The sequence below is a fragment of the Numenius arquata genome, chromosome 9 (assembly GCF_964106895.1).
Source record: "Numenius arquata chromosome 9, bNumArq3.hap1.1, whole genome shotgun sequence".
Taxonomy (NCBI): domain Eukaryota; kingdom Metazoa; phylum Chordata; class Aves; order Charadriiformes; family Scolopacidae; genus Numenius; species Numenius arquata.
This window is the reverse complement of record NC_133584.1, coordinates 789,540-805,505: the sequence shown is the minus strand read 5'-3', so window position 1 is coordinate 805,505 and position 15,966 is coordinate 789,540. Positions and strand designations below refer to the sequence as shown.

Sequence of the window (15,966 nt, the reverse complement as noted above, 5' to 3'; positions counted from 1 at the left end):
AATATATTGCATTTGAGCCTTCAAATAACAGAGGGAGTTTCTGTGACCGCCTGCATGTTTATTTACTAAACACTAGAGGGAACCCATACACCGAGGAGGCAAAAAAATCTCTGACCATACAGCAAGGAAATTAGTTAGCAAAGTCCACAGACAATCTTAAAATTAAATATGACTAGAAACCAACTTAGCCGGGACACAGGAGGTTAGAATACGAACGCTATTGCCCTCCAAATTCTAATTTAAAAAAACCACAAGTCATACAAAGAGTGCTGTGATGCATCAAAACTCTGACTTAAAAAATCTGAATCTGGTAACGCCTCCTGGTGTTGGGGAAGTTTCACGGTGCAGTCCCTCAGCTCTGCAGCACCCGCTTTTTGACGCTGGGTTTAAACAACATACATTTAGAGTATCAAACTCCATCAAACTCCAGAAATGAGCACACAAAAATAAAAATATTACCCTTTGGAAGTGAAAATCTGTGTCTCAGAGCTCCTACCTCTCTTCTGCCTGGCGCTGGGACTGGAATTCCTGTTTTTGTTGTTAGATGCTTCCACGTTTGATGTCTCGGACTTGTTTTCATACACACTCGACGACTTCCTGCTATACCTTGGGACAGAAGAAATGCAAAAATAAGTTACATTCCTGCTTAGTAACTATCGGGGCACCGCGCGTGCTTTTTCACCCTCCCACATGGAAGCCTAAGGAACAAAGGGCAAGTTTTAAAATTCCCTGTGCTATAAAGTCTGCCTCCGCACAGGCGGATGGTGGGAAAAGCCCTTCCAGCCCCTGCCCCTTCCCACACCGGCAAGGGATGCGCTGAGTCAGAGCAGACAAGGGGAAAACAGGAACACACTGTCTGTCTGTCTGTCTGCACAGGCTCTTTTTGGGAGCCCAACGGATTTGGAAGGGAGGAAGGGGAAACCAGCATAGGAAAGAGGCACCCAGTTTTCCAGTTTTGCAGCGTAAGTACGTTTGACTCCAGGAGAGAAACAGGTCCTGGCCGCTCACACAGAGGAACATACGGATTCCACTGGCTCCAGGATCCCCCAACTTCTGTTTCTTCTGCTCTTTGGAAACATGAATCCAAGCGGGATACCCCTGTCTGAACCTGAGTGAGGATCCCTCTTGCCAGCCTTGTCCCGGGAAGGACCTCCCTGCCTGGGTCTGCAGGGCCTCCCAGCTGCAAGGGTTTCTCCAGGCTCTTATCCTCACTGTTTTGCAAATGCCTGGAGGTTCCCTTTGGGTGTTTGGCTGGTATCTGTGGCAGACGGCTCCACACATTTCATCGTATCTACACACTGTGAAATGCTCTTTCCCAAAATGCTCCTTATTAACATGTATCAGCATTCACATTGCTGTTTGCAATTAACGTATGAACTGTGATACTTAACATTCACAGCGTTTCTCTTGCTGTAAGGGAAGGTCCAAAATGTCATTAAAAACTTTAAAAATGTTTGGGATACTAGAGATCTGTGAATATCTTTTATAACTACAAGGCAGCCCGGGACTCATTCCTTTGTGTTTGAACCTCTGACCTGTTTCTGATGGAACCTGAACACAGGTCTGTTACCTCCCACGCTACATCAAAATGTGCCATTGCAGCCTGATTTCAGGTACAAAATGGGACTCAAAATAAACACGGGAACAAAGCCAAAGCACACTCCAATTTCCTTATTCTTTTTCCTCTGGTCCTTCCCAGCTCGGCTGAGACAACTGAGAGACATGCAGCCGACAGAGTTAAAGACTTACAGCTGTGAGAAAGACCAAGAAAACACTCGAGCTTCTCTGAAACAGCATCTGCAGTAAAACCCCAAGTGTTTGTGTACGTCTACGTGCACAGGGTGTTTTTACACGGGTGTATGACCGAGTCAGTCATTCCCAATAAAGCAGATAGCTAAGCAGTTAGAACAATAGCCCATTTAAGTTTCATACGTTTAAATAGATTAGAAACAATACGAAGGGATGATTTCACTGTCACTGAAACGCAGCAGCCGTCCCTTGAGAGAGATACAGCAGCAATAGATACCACAGGGCATCTCATTTCAGGATTAATCAGTGAAACTTCAGGGAAGAATTTACAGCAGAAATTTCAATAGACTGAAGAGGATTTATAGACGTCGAATCGCCGCCTGCACTGGGGGCGATGGCTCGAAGCGTCCCTTTTGCTGACATCTCAGCTCCAGCCCTGCCTTATCTCATGGCAGTGCAGCCCCGGGCGCTGCGCTGGCGGAGAAACAAGAAAAGGGATGGTCTTTGTCATTGACCAGACCCAGCCCGGGGGGGGGGAGCCTCCTGCAGGCACATTGCCCCAGTGTCACAGCACAGGTTTGGCAGTTCCCAACAGACAGAGCCACTGCAGCAGATGGGCAACCCAGGAGAGGGTGCCTATTGGTGAGATAGAAATCTCAATAATTAATTAGCCTCCAACCACTGGCAGAGCAGTGATGACGAGGGTTGCTCTGGCTGCTGCTGGCTGACTTCCAGTGCCTTTCACAACTGGGGCGGCTTCGTCATAGCAGTCGTAAACACGGACTGTGCCCGTGTGGGTGGCAATCACAAAGCCAGCTTCTTCCTTCCTCTCCTGGTCTCTCCCCAGCACCCCAACACAGGCTGCGAAGGGGCTCCACAGCCTGAGGAACTCACATCAGCTCGTGCACAGCCACCTCGTGCCGCAGTGCCCCTGTCCTCGCTTCTCCCCGAGACACAGAGTACAGAGGATCAAGGTGGCCTCTGCTTCCAATAGCACACTCTGGACTTCACGCCATCCCTGAAAGCCCAGAGCGTTGCTCTTTCGTGAAGATTTACCACATTCTTCCTGTCCTTATAACCACCCCACATGTGGAGTGGAAGCATCTAACCTCTCCTTCTCCAGCATAGTTGGCACTGCAAGGACAAAGAGCAATTCATTTTTCCTTTGGTTTAATCCACTCCAGGACAAATAGCTAACCACACAGCCTTTCTTCCTGGAGTTAATTAATTTTTCTCTTGACGTATTTTGTCTATAATTTCTGCTTTGAAAATTCTCCCTTTAGGAGCCTTGTAAGAGGGCCGTGCATCTGGATGATCTCAAACATTTTTGTGATTGCATTTCATACTTTACTGGAATAATTTTCTCCTATCCCCAACGTGCTTTTGCTGAAAGATTTTCACCCTTAAACCTTTTCAGCTTAAACCTGAAACAAAGCAAGTGTAACCAAGCCTAGAGAAAATATGATGCAGGGTTCACAGCACTGCACGTGTTTAGAATGTGTCGCACCGAGTCGCAGAGCTCTCAAAGGCTGGCTGATACCTGGGGTGTCCGGGTTTGGTTGATCCTGCCAAAGTTCTACGGTGACGCTGTGGTGGGACAGCACCCCTGGGCCACGTTGAGATGTCAGGACAAGCCAACACCGTGTTCTGATCTCGGTTACGAGGGCAGTGAGTTGGGACAACCTGACACTTTCTTGTCCTGGTTAAAAGTACAGCGAGTTGGGATGATGGGGCACTCCCTGACCGTACCTGGAACTGCCGCTGCAGCCCCATGGGGGAGGTACGTGAATTACTTGACAAGGGTTGTGGCCAAAAATGGAAAAAACATTGACCAAAATCAATCATCTCATGCTCCTATAGATAGGCTGTGACCCAGTGTCCCCATTGAGCTGGGACACTTCCTGGGGTGGATTTGATGAGGTTTCAAAGATCACCTACTGACAGATACCTATGAAGAAGAAAGGTTCAAAGATCATCTGCTGACAAACGCCAGCGAAGGAGAATAGTGAGTAATTCACTGTAGTTAGATTTCACAAGGTTCAAAGATCTTTCGGAACCAATAGTTCACCACAATTTGCAAAAAGAAAGTCTTGATCATAGGATAACCTCTATATCTCAGCGCAGGTGTGATTTAATTTAGGAAACTCTGAGGTAAGTCTGGTGTGAATCTTTCAAATGTTTAACTAAGTCACTGTGTTGATTATCACCAATTTTATTAAATCACTCTGAGAATTGGCTGATGATTAAATACAACCTAATCCCATGGTTTATAGTAACAGTGTCAGCAAATCTTAAATTGCTGCTACCTCAAAGTTGTGTAGGATCAAAAAATCACTCATTTTGCAACAAATTGGCATAGCGGGCAGGATGGCAAGCGGTGCCACCAGTTACTTACAAAAGCATGGAATTAATCCAAAGCCTGGCTGTTCAGGAGAAGGTGCCCGTGACGACTGGTGTGACTGGGAAGGGGCAGAGCAGCGGCCAGATGCTGCAAGGCATTCGACCCAGGTTGGAAGAGATACAGGTAAAATTGGTAAAATGCTGGGAAGGTGTTTAGAAGCAGCATACCAGGAAAGGAAAGAAACGAATGGTACGATGGAAGATATGCAAAAATAGAGGGACATAAAGCTACTGAACTGTTGCTATCTTTTAGAATAGAATGCCTGCAAAAACAGCTTCAGGAAGCTCATTTAAAAACACAGAAGTTGGGGGAATGTGTTGAAATTATGTTAATGGAAGTTCCAAAACCTCTCGACGTAGTTCGAATTAGAAAGCAAGCAGTATCCCCTGACACCTGGGATGGTAATATTTGGGATGATTCAAATAACAACAGCTCAGATGAAGAAAATCCCCTCCCAGCTGCCTGAGCCTCCCCAGTTCACCACTAGACCAATTATAAAAACAGAAAATACTACTGGACCACGGGGTGGAACGGGAAACCGCACTAGAAAACCGATCCCACTCAATCCAATTCCAGAGGCCAATTTGCAGGATCGCTGCAGCCATAAGTCCAGAGAAACTCAAACAGAACATTTGTGGTGTGTGTGCTTACCCTCAGGGGACAGTGCTTTATTAAATGGGGATGAACCAAATGGACATTGGGGACCAGGTGTCTTTTTAAATGCTGGCCCCAGTCCCTTAGGCGATTCCCATTCACTAACAGGTAGGGTGGCATATTGGGCTGGGGGAATAGACACGCAAGAGAGAAAGAACCACCTATGACATCTCCAGATGAGCTTTCTAAAGGCTGCTTGTACACAGGCTACGCATGAACAGGCTCCCCACGGCATTCCTATCTCAACAACCGCACACTTTGCCATACTGAAACCATTCACTGGGGGAGCCCCAGCTGTGCATAAGCCTTATCTCATTGCAAAGCCAGATGAAATTAAAAGGGACACAGAATATAATGCCCTCTCAGCCGCAGGGGCTGATGGCAATGCTGCACAAAGAGCCATAAGGCACTTTCCCACCTGGGCAGAGCTGCTGCACGATGGCAGGAATCGTGGGCGAGAAATGGGATGGGGTGATGTGTCCAGAGGAACAGGAAATACAGGTGGAAGTGTTAGACAGGTTAAGGAACCACCGCAGAGTGGCTCTCAGGAATCGAACCCCAGTGATGGTCGATCGAGGATCCAGGATGAAGGCAATGAATTGTGGAGCCGAGCCCTGGCAGAGGGTGTTCCTGGAGCTGCTCTTCAGAGACAGCGACTGGAGTTATTTTAAGCTTGATGGAAGCTTTTCAAAAGCGAGACCAAGCACTGTCACCTGCTACTGCTCCCCCTCAATTGGCCCCTGAGAGACCTCCCAGCACTTCTTTTCCTCCACAAAAGGAATTAAAGGAATTGCAGGAACAGAAACCAAAAACCAGGTAGACCCCGGGTGGCTGTTGGGGCTGCCTGTCTGGAAATTCTCTTTACCAATGGCTAAGGTAGCGCAACAATTCCACCAGACACCCTCAGTAAATTAGAACAGTTGCAGATCCCCCAGTCTAGGAAAGAATTACACCAGCTCATGGGTACTTCAGGTGCTGGAGGAAAAACGTACTTGGATTTTCTGTCGCTTTTATGAGAGAGAAAACCATGGAAACAGCACCCAGAACATGAAGAGGCAGTCAAACCTTCACACAGGAATTAAAACCATATCAACCACTGGGGTAAGCTCACCCCCATAACTCTATTACAGCAGAATGGGATTTTGCAGAACATGGTATTTATTATAATCTATTCCAAACTGGCCCTGACAGAGCAAAGACACCCTTACTATTCAGCTGTACTGCATTTAAAGAGACAGAACAGAGACACTCCGAGTGGGAAAAGGGACTATCTTCGATCCAAGGAGTTAAACAAGTTGAGGCTCTACGGGGTAACCCGTCCAGAAAAACCCCGGCAAGACTTGTATTGTTTTCCCCTTCCAGGAATGATCCTGGGATTGATAATAACACACCTCTGCTGGAGACTGGGTCAGCCACGGAGGATTGCTTATCCTCACGGGAGCAATCAGCATACACCAAATCCCGACACACGGGGTGGAGACACTCACCTCCTTTAATTGTGCTAATCAATATGGTAACTGCTGTACATTCTGCACCATAGGTGTTTGTGAGCTGTGGGTGCAATCTACCATAACAGCAATTATAACTTAGGTTAAACTTGCCCAGCAATTGGGTCATTACAAAAATTTGCTGACAGCTCCATTTAACGTCCTGGAAACGTTCCAACACAGTTTGTCTAAACCTGAGTTAATCCAGAGCTCATGATCCTTTTGCAAAACCAAATGATTGCCTTTGAAATGAGTTCTGTAGCATGATTTCAGTTTCCCCATGAGCAAAACCTTTATCTGCATTTACATGTCTTTAAAGAATTTGAAGACAATTGCGTAAGTTCCTGCCCAGGAAGCCAAACACATAAAATAAGAGTTTGTGCACTGCAAAAGCACAAAGGCAAGACGGAACATGGCCCTGATGTGCCACGATGGCCGTTACCTGCTTGGGTTGGAGGAGTCCATTGGTGCATGGTATACGCTCTCGGTGATCCTTTGGTGCAGTTGACTTGCTTCTGTTAAAGAAAAAGTAAAGAGAAATTACTCCAAACCGTGTAAGTCACTTCCCTGTTTGCCCAGAAGGTGGGAGAGAGAGAACCAGGAGAGGAGAGATTTTGACCGCTGCTGCAACCAGAACGGAATACTCCCACTTGAAGAGAAAGGCATATGGTGATTTTAAAGGCTGAAAATTCACCCAAACAGCTCTTCTACCCATATTTTTTCAGTGCAGGAGATTCCTCCCACTGCTGCCACCTCTTTCCTCTGTACCTCTTCCTATACCTCACTGCACAATATGGATCTAGAGAATGGACACATTGGCATTTTTCCCAGAATCCAAGTTTTGTGGCTCACAGCTTTGTCTGGATTTAGCAACACATGTCCACCAGTCCTTTTGCAGTAGAATATATCCCCAATCCTCTAAGAAATGCTGTTACTCAGCATCCTGGACAAGCAGCAATAACAAAGTGTTACTGAGATGCCACTTGTTCGCTCTTTTTGCATAGCTGCAAGGCAGGAACAGACTCCTTTGTAGGGATGCCCAGTAACTGCCAAGTGGAGAAGGGGGATAAGAAAGATGCCGACAACCGGGGTTTTAGGGCCAGGAGAGTCAGACACTGAGGATTAGGGAGCAATGGAAAGGGTTGCTTTCAAACTCTCAGCTTCCTGAGATCCTAAGGTATTTCACTCTGGAAGAAGAGGAAGCTCTTGTCAATGAAAGGCGAACAGACAAAGGGACCAGGGCAGCACTGAAAGATTAAATTTAAAGTCTTTTATGGGCAGGAATGCTGGGATAAAGGAACAATCTGGGTGGGGAGTCAGAAGTAGCTCCATTCCTGGTTTTGGCCCCTGATTCACAGCCTCACAGAAATCCCTTAAGCTGCACCCGTAATTCCTTTGCCCACAAGAGACAATTCTGCTCTTTGGGATGGTGGGATCAAGGTGTTACCCAAAGCTTCCTTAGCATTCCATGCTCTCTGCAGTATGGAGAGGGGCTGTATGTGATAAATAGTTTAACATGTGGGTCATTGGACACTAATGACCCATATGTTAAACTATTTATCACATACCTTTGGCCACCTTCTTTGCCCTTCACTCATTCATCTCTGCTGGTTCCTTCCAACATTCCAACCCCCTGTGCAACTGCCAACAACAGTCATTAAAAACAGTCCAGACAAACAAACACATCCCTCGTCCTTCTCTCATTACAAGGCGTAGTGGGAGAAAATATCCAGTCTTGGATTAAGCATGAACTAAGGCCTCTTTTCTCATGAGTCATTGGGAATAGAAACAACTGTTTAAAACCACAGGACAAGGCATTTGCTTCCTGCCTTCAGTATTGTAATAAGGGCTTTGATCCATGCTACCACTTGGGAAAAGGCAGTGGGAAGAGTTGCAACTGCATTTAAGATACAATTTCTGCCCTCTGACTGCCCTTCTGCTGGTTTCACAATGAAGGAAAGCTGGACTTTGCTCAGAGGAGGGTGAAAGTCATCCTCGGATGTTATCAAGACCAGGCTGGATAAAGTCTTGGGTAAGCTGCTTTGACCAACAACTGACTGTGCTTTGAGTGGGACATTGGACTGTGAGGTCCTGAGGTCCCCTGAAACCCAAAATATTCTAGGATCCTGTGATCTAAAGACAAAACAATGAATAATATCAAAATATAAATGTTTTCAAAAACTTTCAGTCTTGATTCCTGCATAGTTTTCTCTGGAAAATACATAGTAACTCTAGCATATAGGTCTTGTGTGCTACAAAGATCTCACAAATGCTCACTTGATGACACACCTTCATTTTCCTTGCCTAGAAACACACATGGAGCATTAGCACCATCCTATTAAACACATACATTTTCTCCATAAGCTCCTCTGCTCTTCTGTGGCAGCCTAAGTAAAGCCAGCTGTCCTAATTCAGAAGTAAATACTACAAACCCTATCAGAGAGTCCCTAGATGAAGTCCTGAAACTGCACTGGAAAGAATCTTGAGTTCTTTCCTAGGCAGTTCCTGCTGAACTGGCCACAGGGAAATTCAGATTAAAAAGGAGAAAGGCTGAGAGAGCTGGGGTTGTTCAGCCTGGAGAAGAGAAGGCTCCGGGGAGACCTCATAGCAGCCTTCCAGTATCTGAAGGGAGCTACAGGAGAGCCGGAGAGGGACTCTCTGTCAGGAAATGTAGCGACAGGACAAGGGGTAATGGTTTTAAATTGGAAGAGAGGAGATTCAGACTAGATATTAGGAGGAAATTCTTTCCCGTGAAGGTGGTGAGGCACTGGAACAGGTTGCCCGGGGAAGCCATGGATGCCCCATCCCTGGAAGTGTTTAAGGCCAGGCTGGATGGGGCTTTGAGCAACCTGCTCTAGTGGAGGTGTCCCTGCCCAGGGCAGGGGGGTTGGAACTGGATGATCTTTAAGGTCCCTTTCAACTCTAACCATTCTGTGATTCTATGAAGACAAGAAAAGTAACAAAAGACCTGAGAACTAAGCACTATAAATAAGTATATTGTTATGGGTTGGATTAAATCGCTGAGGCTAATGCGCGTAGCTGTTCCACTCCACTTTAGGAAGCTGTAAGAACTCATTGTCTACGGGAAACAGACAATTAAAATAAAGGTGACCTCTAAAGTTAAAGCACAGGCACAGGTTTCCTCCCAGGACAAAGTCTGCTCAGGAATCTGAAGGAGGTGGGTGGAGAGGCTTTGCTGGCAGTGCTTTAAAGAGAGGTGTGCGTATGGAGAAGCAGAAAATGACAGGTCAAGGTGAGAAGCAATGCCAGGGCCCAGGAAACGTCTGTATGGGACAGCTACGGGGTTTTTTCCCTAGGAAAGCCTGAAAAATGGCTTTTAGTACTCTGAACATTCTTGTTCATAAACAGAATAGTATCTCAGATAGCTTCCATCACTATAGTCTCTTACTACCCGGAATAACCTGTCTGTCTTGGGTTCAAAATCCTCCATAAGAAAGAGTGTCATTATTTTAGGTCCTTATGAGGTTTCAGCCATTCATGGGTTGAGCACATCACAAATCACCTCCAAAGTGACATCTCTGTGAGAGGGAAATGTCATTAATCATGTTTTACAGGGAGCTCACTCAGATAAAAAGAAGGGATAACTGACTGACATTTAAAACATAAGGCCAGTGTCTAGATTTAAAATAAAACCCCTCAAAACCCAACACAGCAAAACAAACGATAGGACGGAGAGGAAGAGTTGCTGTGTCCGGTCATGTATGTGGAAGGAGATCTCTTGTGTCAGGGCTTGTGAGAAGGCCCAGTGTGAGGACGGGGACCCCATCTCCTCACGTGCTGATGTAACTGGATGCTTCTAGGGCTGCGGCTTGAGAGGAAGAATGGGGGAAAATCACATTCCTTGGGATATCCGTGAATGGAACAATTACTCATGCCATTTCTAAAGTTCTACAAATGTTTTGGGTTTCTGTTTTTTTTTTTTTTTTTATCAGGACAAGGGTTTAAATCCCAGAAGGTCGGTTCTTGCCGATGTCACTGGTGGTACTGGAGGGTCCTGTAACCTGTCCCAGCTCCACGCTGTCACACACAGCTGCAGAAGGAAGGCAACGTTACCGGATCCTGCTCTGTGTGTCCTACCTCTACATGCTTCCAGTTGTCCTGTCAGGACCTTGCGAATCTCTGAAATCCAGGTGTTTTTCAGCTCAACAGAAGATGCCTGAGAACAAAAGGGAAGAGCAGACCTGGTTAAAGCAGGTTGCCAGTCACCTGCCTGCCCCAATCCACGTTTGTTCTCTGCTTTCCCAAGGACTGGAACACTGTGGCCAACTGAGCAAAGCAGAGGACGCTCTTCAAGATGGAAAAGCTCCCATAGATCTAAGGTCCTGCCCTTGCTTTTCTGTCCAGTTTCCAAGTAATTTTCCACACTTTGTTTCCTCTTTTACCCAAAATTATGACCATTTTCACAATGATAAATTGGTAATTTAAGTGCCAACACAACAATGAAGCTTCCAACGGCTCGTTTCTTGAGTGTACAGGACAGTGAAAGTCGTGAAACTGAAAACTTTCTTAAAAACAGTTCAATTGAAAGGAAATATAGTCCTTGGAAAAAAAAGGATTGTGGTTACCTGAATGATATAGACTTCTTCTCTGCCATTATACCAGATCTCAAACTTCTTGTTATCCCCTTTTACGTTTTCTGTAATGCCCACAGTGCTCATCTGTTCAAAAAAGAAAAGAAGCAGCTGGAATCTGGAAAATGCCAACAGTCTTTAAACTTTTTATCCTCTGAGAAGCATTTTTAAAAGGCTGCATTCACTTCCGCACCTTCAGGAGTCATTAGAAGTAAAATTCAGAACATGTTATTTCTCAACATATGATTTATCATTCATCTTTTTGATTGTTATAGGAAAAATAGGGTGGGAAAAGTGCTCAGAAGTAACACAAGCTAATGTGTGATCACGAGTTTATCCTCTCCGCTTTTTTTTTTTTTTTTTTTTGCTTGAACTGTGTGTCGATTTCCAACTCCATCCTGGCTTTTGCCCACCTATACAGATTTTCAGTTTGAGGAAGATGGTATTTCCAACTTGCCATCGCTGAGGCTGGAGAGGAAGCGGGACGGAACGGAGCTTTGTGAGATTTAACGACTCATCCGAAAGGCTCATCATGAAACTCATCATGAAAGGCTGAGAGAGCTGGGGCTCTTTAGCCTGGAGAAGAGAAGGCTGAGGGGAGACCTTATCTATGTTTACAAGTACCTGAAGGGTGGGTTGAAGGAGGAGGGAGCCGGACTCTTTTCAGTGGTTCCCAGTGAGAGGACGAGGGGCAACGGGCACAAGCTGGAACACAGGAGGTTCCACTCAAATATGAGAAAAAACTTCTTCACGGTGAGGGTGCCAGAGCCCTGGAACAGGCTGCCCAGGGAGGGTGTGGAGTCCCCTTCTCTGGAGATTTTCAAGACCCGCCTGGATGCAGCCCTGAGTAACATGCTCTAACATGCTCTGGGCAATCCTGCTTCGGCAGGGGAGTTGGACTAGATGATCTTTATGGTCCCTTCCAACTCTAAAAATTCAGTGAAATTCAGTGAAATCTGTAACTCCAGGCAACACAAAAAAATTCAATACAGTTTCAGGAAAATTAAAAAAAAAAGAGGTGAGCAAGGAGCTAAGTGCCAACTAGGCAAGATGGACAAGGAACTGAAGAAAATAATTCTAGATTCTTAAATGATAGATTCTTAACCACAATTTTGAAGTCCAGCTGCTACTATACTTACCAGCTTCCCATCTTCTGCCTGTATTTGTTCATCCCCCTTGTTCTGATTTGCCTCAGCACTAGATCTGAGGATTTAAACAGCTATTTCATCATTCCTGCTATCTCCATAGGAAGAAACCAAATGTTTATATGAATTGGTTCACTCCTTGAACCAGGTTCTATTACAATTCTTCCCTGGGTACCCTGTACTAAGCTGGCAGCGTTACACTTGATGACCCATGTGAGCTCTCTGAAGTCACAAGTGTCACACCAACGTGCTAAAAGGGAAAATCTGGCCACTTTGTGAATCTCACCTTAACAGAAAATGTCCTGACTCATACCTGGAAATGTCACTCTTGCAAATAAAAGGGCATTTGTACCGCACTGTGATTCACCAGCAGCTACTATAGTCAGAATATATCTGCTGTACTCTGTTAATGGTAGAACTCACAACAGAGCTGAACTTGGAGGATGCTTATAGGCAGAACAAAGAGAGACGCGGGTCCATTCCCTCTTGCTTCCCTTTTTGGGACGCTGGGCAAGAACACACAAGGTGCCCCTTGGTATCAAACTGCAAAGCCAAGGTTCACGCCTGGAGCTGCAGGACATGTGGCTGGGTCTGTCTCCAGATCAAAATTACAGGGGAGCTTTCATTTACAGGGGGGTGCGAGACAGCTCCAGATATGTGTACCTTCTTCAAGTCTCCACACGGAAATATCCCTGTGTTGTGAGAACACCAGATTTACTTCTCTCCCTCTGCCATTATCACATTTTTTACCTTTAAAGAATTTTTAAAGCTGTATGAAGCTGTCTTCTCGTGGCCGTCTGTGTTCTCCTCCCGTTTCTTGCAGAAAAGCAGCATCTTTGTGTAGAGGAAGAGGTGTCTCTGCATGGGTTTGAATCTAGCCAAGTCCTTCACTTTGTTGTGCCCCTTCTTGTGGTCAGTCCACACGTTGAAGGAACCTTGCATCAACAGCTTGCCAAGCTCACCGACGTCCCCCTGGCACGCAAGGAACAGAGAGAGCCCACGTCACGTTCAAGCCTGGCTAATCCCAGGCACAGCTCTTTCCCCAGGAGGTGTTTAAGCTCCCGGGCAGAGGCACGTGCTGAGGCATCCCTTGTGTTGGAGAATGGAACCTGTTACAGCTGGAATCCCATCTCACATGTCTCCTTGCTAAACCTGTGTGGTTTCTTCAGGTAACCATTAACCCACTGTTTTCCATGTCCCTAATTCCCAATTTGTCTCCCCACACATAGATAGTGTCTGAGGTCTGTCTCAGGACCTCTTTGGATCCGACACCCAGGCTGTCCCCTCCAATGACCTCAGAGGAAGCACCTTCTGACAAGAACGGGGGTTCCAGACTCCTGACCCCAAGGCAGCGTGAAGACCCAGTGCTGCCCAGATACCCGAGCAAAGGCCTTGGCTCTAAAGCTCTAGGTTTGGTTTCTGCTCTGCTGTGAGCTGCTGCTGGCCCTGGGCAAAACCTCCAGCGATGCTTAGATGTCTGAGAACACACGTTGGTCCCTGGAGGTATGTAGGTGTGTAACCCTCTCAAATTGCAAAATAGCCTTTAAAAGCTTTGTCAATAGTCTCTCAGCTCACCATCGGCAAACGATGCAACACTAGCAATATTCTGTCCTACAGGGAATTTATTTTAAATGGAGGAATTAATCACTATCTCAAATACAATTATTCTCTGTTAGAACAGTGCGCTGTATCTCGTGTTTATGGGCGGTGAGAGACACCTCTGAACAGCTTAGGTGCTGCACAGCTCACGGACAAACTGCCCAGGCCAGCCTGTATTCAGATGTTAGGATGATAGTAGGGAACATCTCTAAAACATCTTTCCTCCAACTTTACTCTACTACTTTTTTTTTTTTTTTTTTTTGTGTGGCTTTGCCTAAAAATAAAAACAAACAAACCAACCAGCTCAACCCCAAACTGACATATTAGCAATTTCTTACACAAGAGCTGAGCTCCTCAAGCCTGCATGTGCACAGGTCCAAGCAGCAGAATACCCCATGCAATTAGGAGCCTTCACCAGATGCCACAAAACCTGCTTTTCTGCTGGTGTAATACCCTTCTCTGAAAGGCGTTCTAGCCAAGATTTTCTACCATGCCTGTGTGGGAAAGAGTCCCCAGGACGGGGTGTGGTTTCATGAGCTAAGGGAGGTGTTTATTTGGCATCACAACTGAGGACCTGGGACAGGTGGAACGGGGAGAAGAAATTATTGGGTTCATCCTCTTTCACACTTTCACCCCATTTAATAATCATGTAAGAAACCATCTCAGGAATGGTGTCAGTGTGGGGCTACACGGCAGCCGTCTTCCACTTCGGCATGGCTTTCAGTTCAGCTAACAAAGCACAGGCAAAAGTCTAGTCCTTGGAGCTACTACCTGGCATTTCATGGGAGACTGGCAAATTCAAGAATAGAGGGTGAAAGGAAACAGGAATGCTCCGGTGAATTCCTGAGTACAAAACTACTCCGAGATTTGAAAGTAAGGAATAGGCAAAAGGATGAGCTCAACTCCATCCTGCGAAACACGGGGTAACTCTGCCCACCCAGAACTCTGTACAGGCCCCAGCACTGCCTCGGGAAGTCACATCCCACACAAAATACTCTTTTTCTGGTATCCAGTCCTGTTTCTCTGATGTAGTATTTCTTTGAACCCAGCTTCTCAGTGCATTTTTTTTTCCTTGACATTTTCACCCTGCAGCTATTTCAAAACAGGCAATCACATAGCCCTCAGGCCTCATTTCACCAGGGGTGTTTCTCCTTTACACATCAATCACTTCCCCTTCTCACTTCAGGGCTCATTTTATGTCGGCATCACTACTTCTCAGAAGTCATATGACTTCAGTGGACCTTCAGCAGAGAGATACATACGTTTGTGGCCTCTGATTTGTACTGTGGTTGTTATTCCACGTTTCAGATATTGTGTTTACCAGTCACTGGGATAGATTCTATTACCCACTTTAAATAGAAGCCAAATTTTCCACCCTAGGTGTTCCCAAACCTTTTGCACCCGAGTTGCACAGCCATCCCAAAGTTTCAGCCAATTTCTGTGTCTGTCACACTCACTACCTCCCACCTACGAACGAGTTTTGGGTGTGATTACTCAGAAGGACTGCATTTGTCCCACTTCCTCCCCACATTCACACCCCCACAGGACCTGTATGGTGACACATATTTGTGGTCACCACAACGTGTCGTGGAGTGGCATCCTTCAAGAACATGGCACAGGCTCCGGCAAAGCGTACCAGCCACGGTCAGAGATCAGTGATGAAAGGAGCATCGGATGGGTCAGCACCAGCAGCAAACAATACCTCATATCCTGTGATCGCTATCTGGTGCATGGAGTCGTTCACGGATTTGATGATATCAAGCATCGTGGCCAGGGCTTCTTCCAGTTCAGCGGTACCCTCCGAATTCTTGCTGCACTTCAGCATTTCCTGGTTAAAAAAAAAAAAAAAAGATATGAAAACTACTTGAAAACTTCTTACACCAGAAGCCACTATAAGACAATCATGAAATTTCCGTTGCATAGACAAAGTAACAGGACTGGGGGGGGGGAGAAGAAATAAAAAAGAAAAAAGGAAAAAAAAGAAAACAAACAAATGGGACATTCATTGGGATTGTCATTCCGGACATACATTTTGACCTTTTGGACATTTTCAAGTTTTATGGGTTCATTTAAGATGAGACAGGACCATTCTGACATATTTACAATGAACTACTTTTTGCATGCCACAGAATTACATCTGGGATTTTTCACTCCACATCTGCTAGAAAAGAAACTCAATCTTAATATAACGATTTCAGGTGTTAGAGAATTCAACGTTTCCCTCTGCAATTTGTTCCACAAGATACTTATTGCCACTGTTAAAAACATAAATCAATTTCTACTCTGAATTCGGCAAGTTTGACATTCCACTCATCAAGGCTTAGCACTTCACACTCCCT

At 45.7% G+C, this 15,966-nt stretch overlaps 1 protein-coding gene across 1 annotated transcript in view; it reads right to left on the bottom strand.

Moving 5' to 3' along the window:
* The window catches only part of MCF2L2 (MCF.2 cell line derived transforming sequence-like 2), a 132,695-nt gene that overhangs the window by 14,465 nt on the left and 102,264 nt on the right, over positions 1-15,966 (bottom strand). Inside the window, exons 21-26 of the mRNA XM_074153636.1 lie at positions 15,330-15,455; positions 12,779-13,000; positions 10,878-10,970; positions 10,390-10,468; positions 6,734-6,806; positions 497-606 (exon numbers count right to left, since the gene is read on the bottom strand). Of these exons, the coding sequence (XP_074009737.1) occupies positions 497-606; positions 6,734-6,806; positions 10,390-10,468; positions 10,878-10,970; positions 12,779-13,000; positions 15,330-15,455 (703 nt within the window). The remainder of the gene's footprint in view (positions 1-496; positions 607-6,733; positions 6,807-10,389; positions 10,469-10,877; positions 10,971-12,778; positions 13,001-15,329; positions 15,456-15,966) is intronic.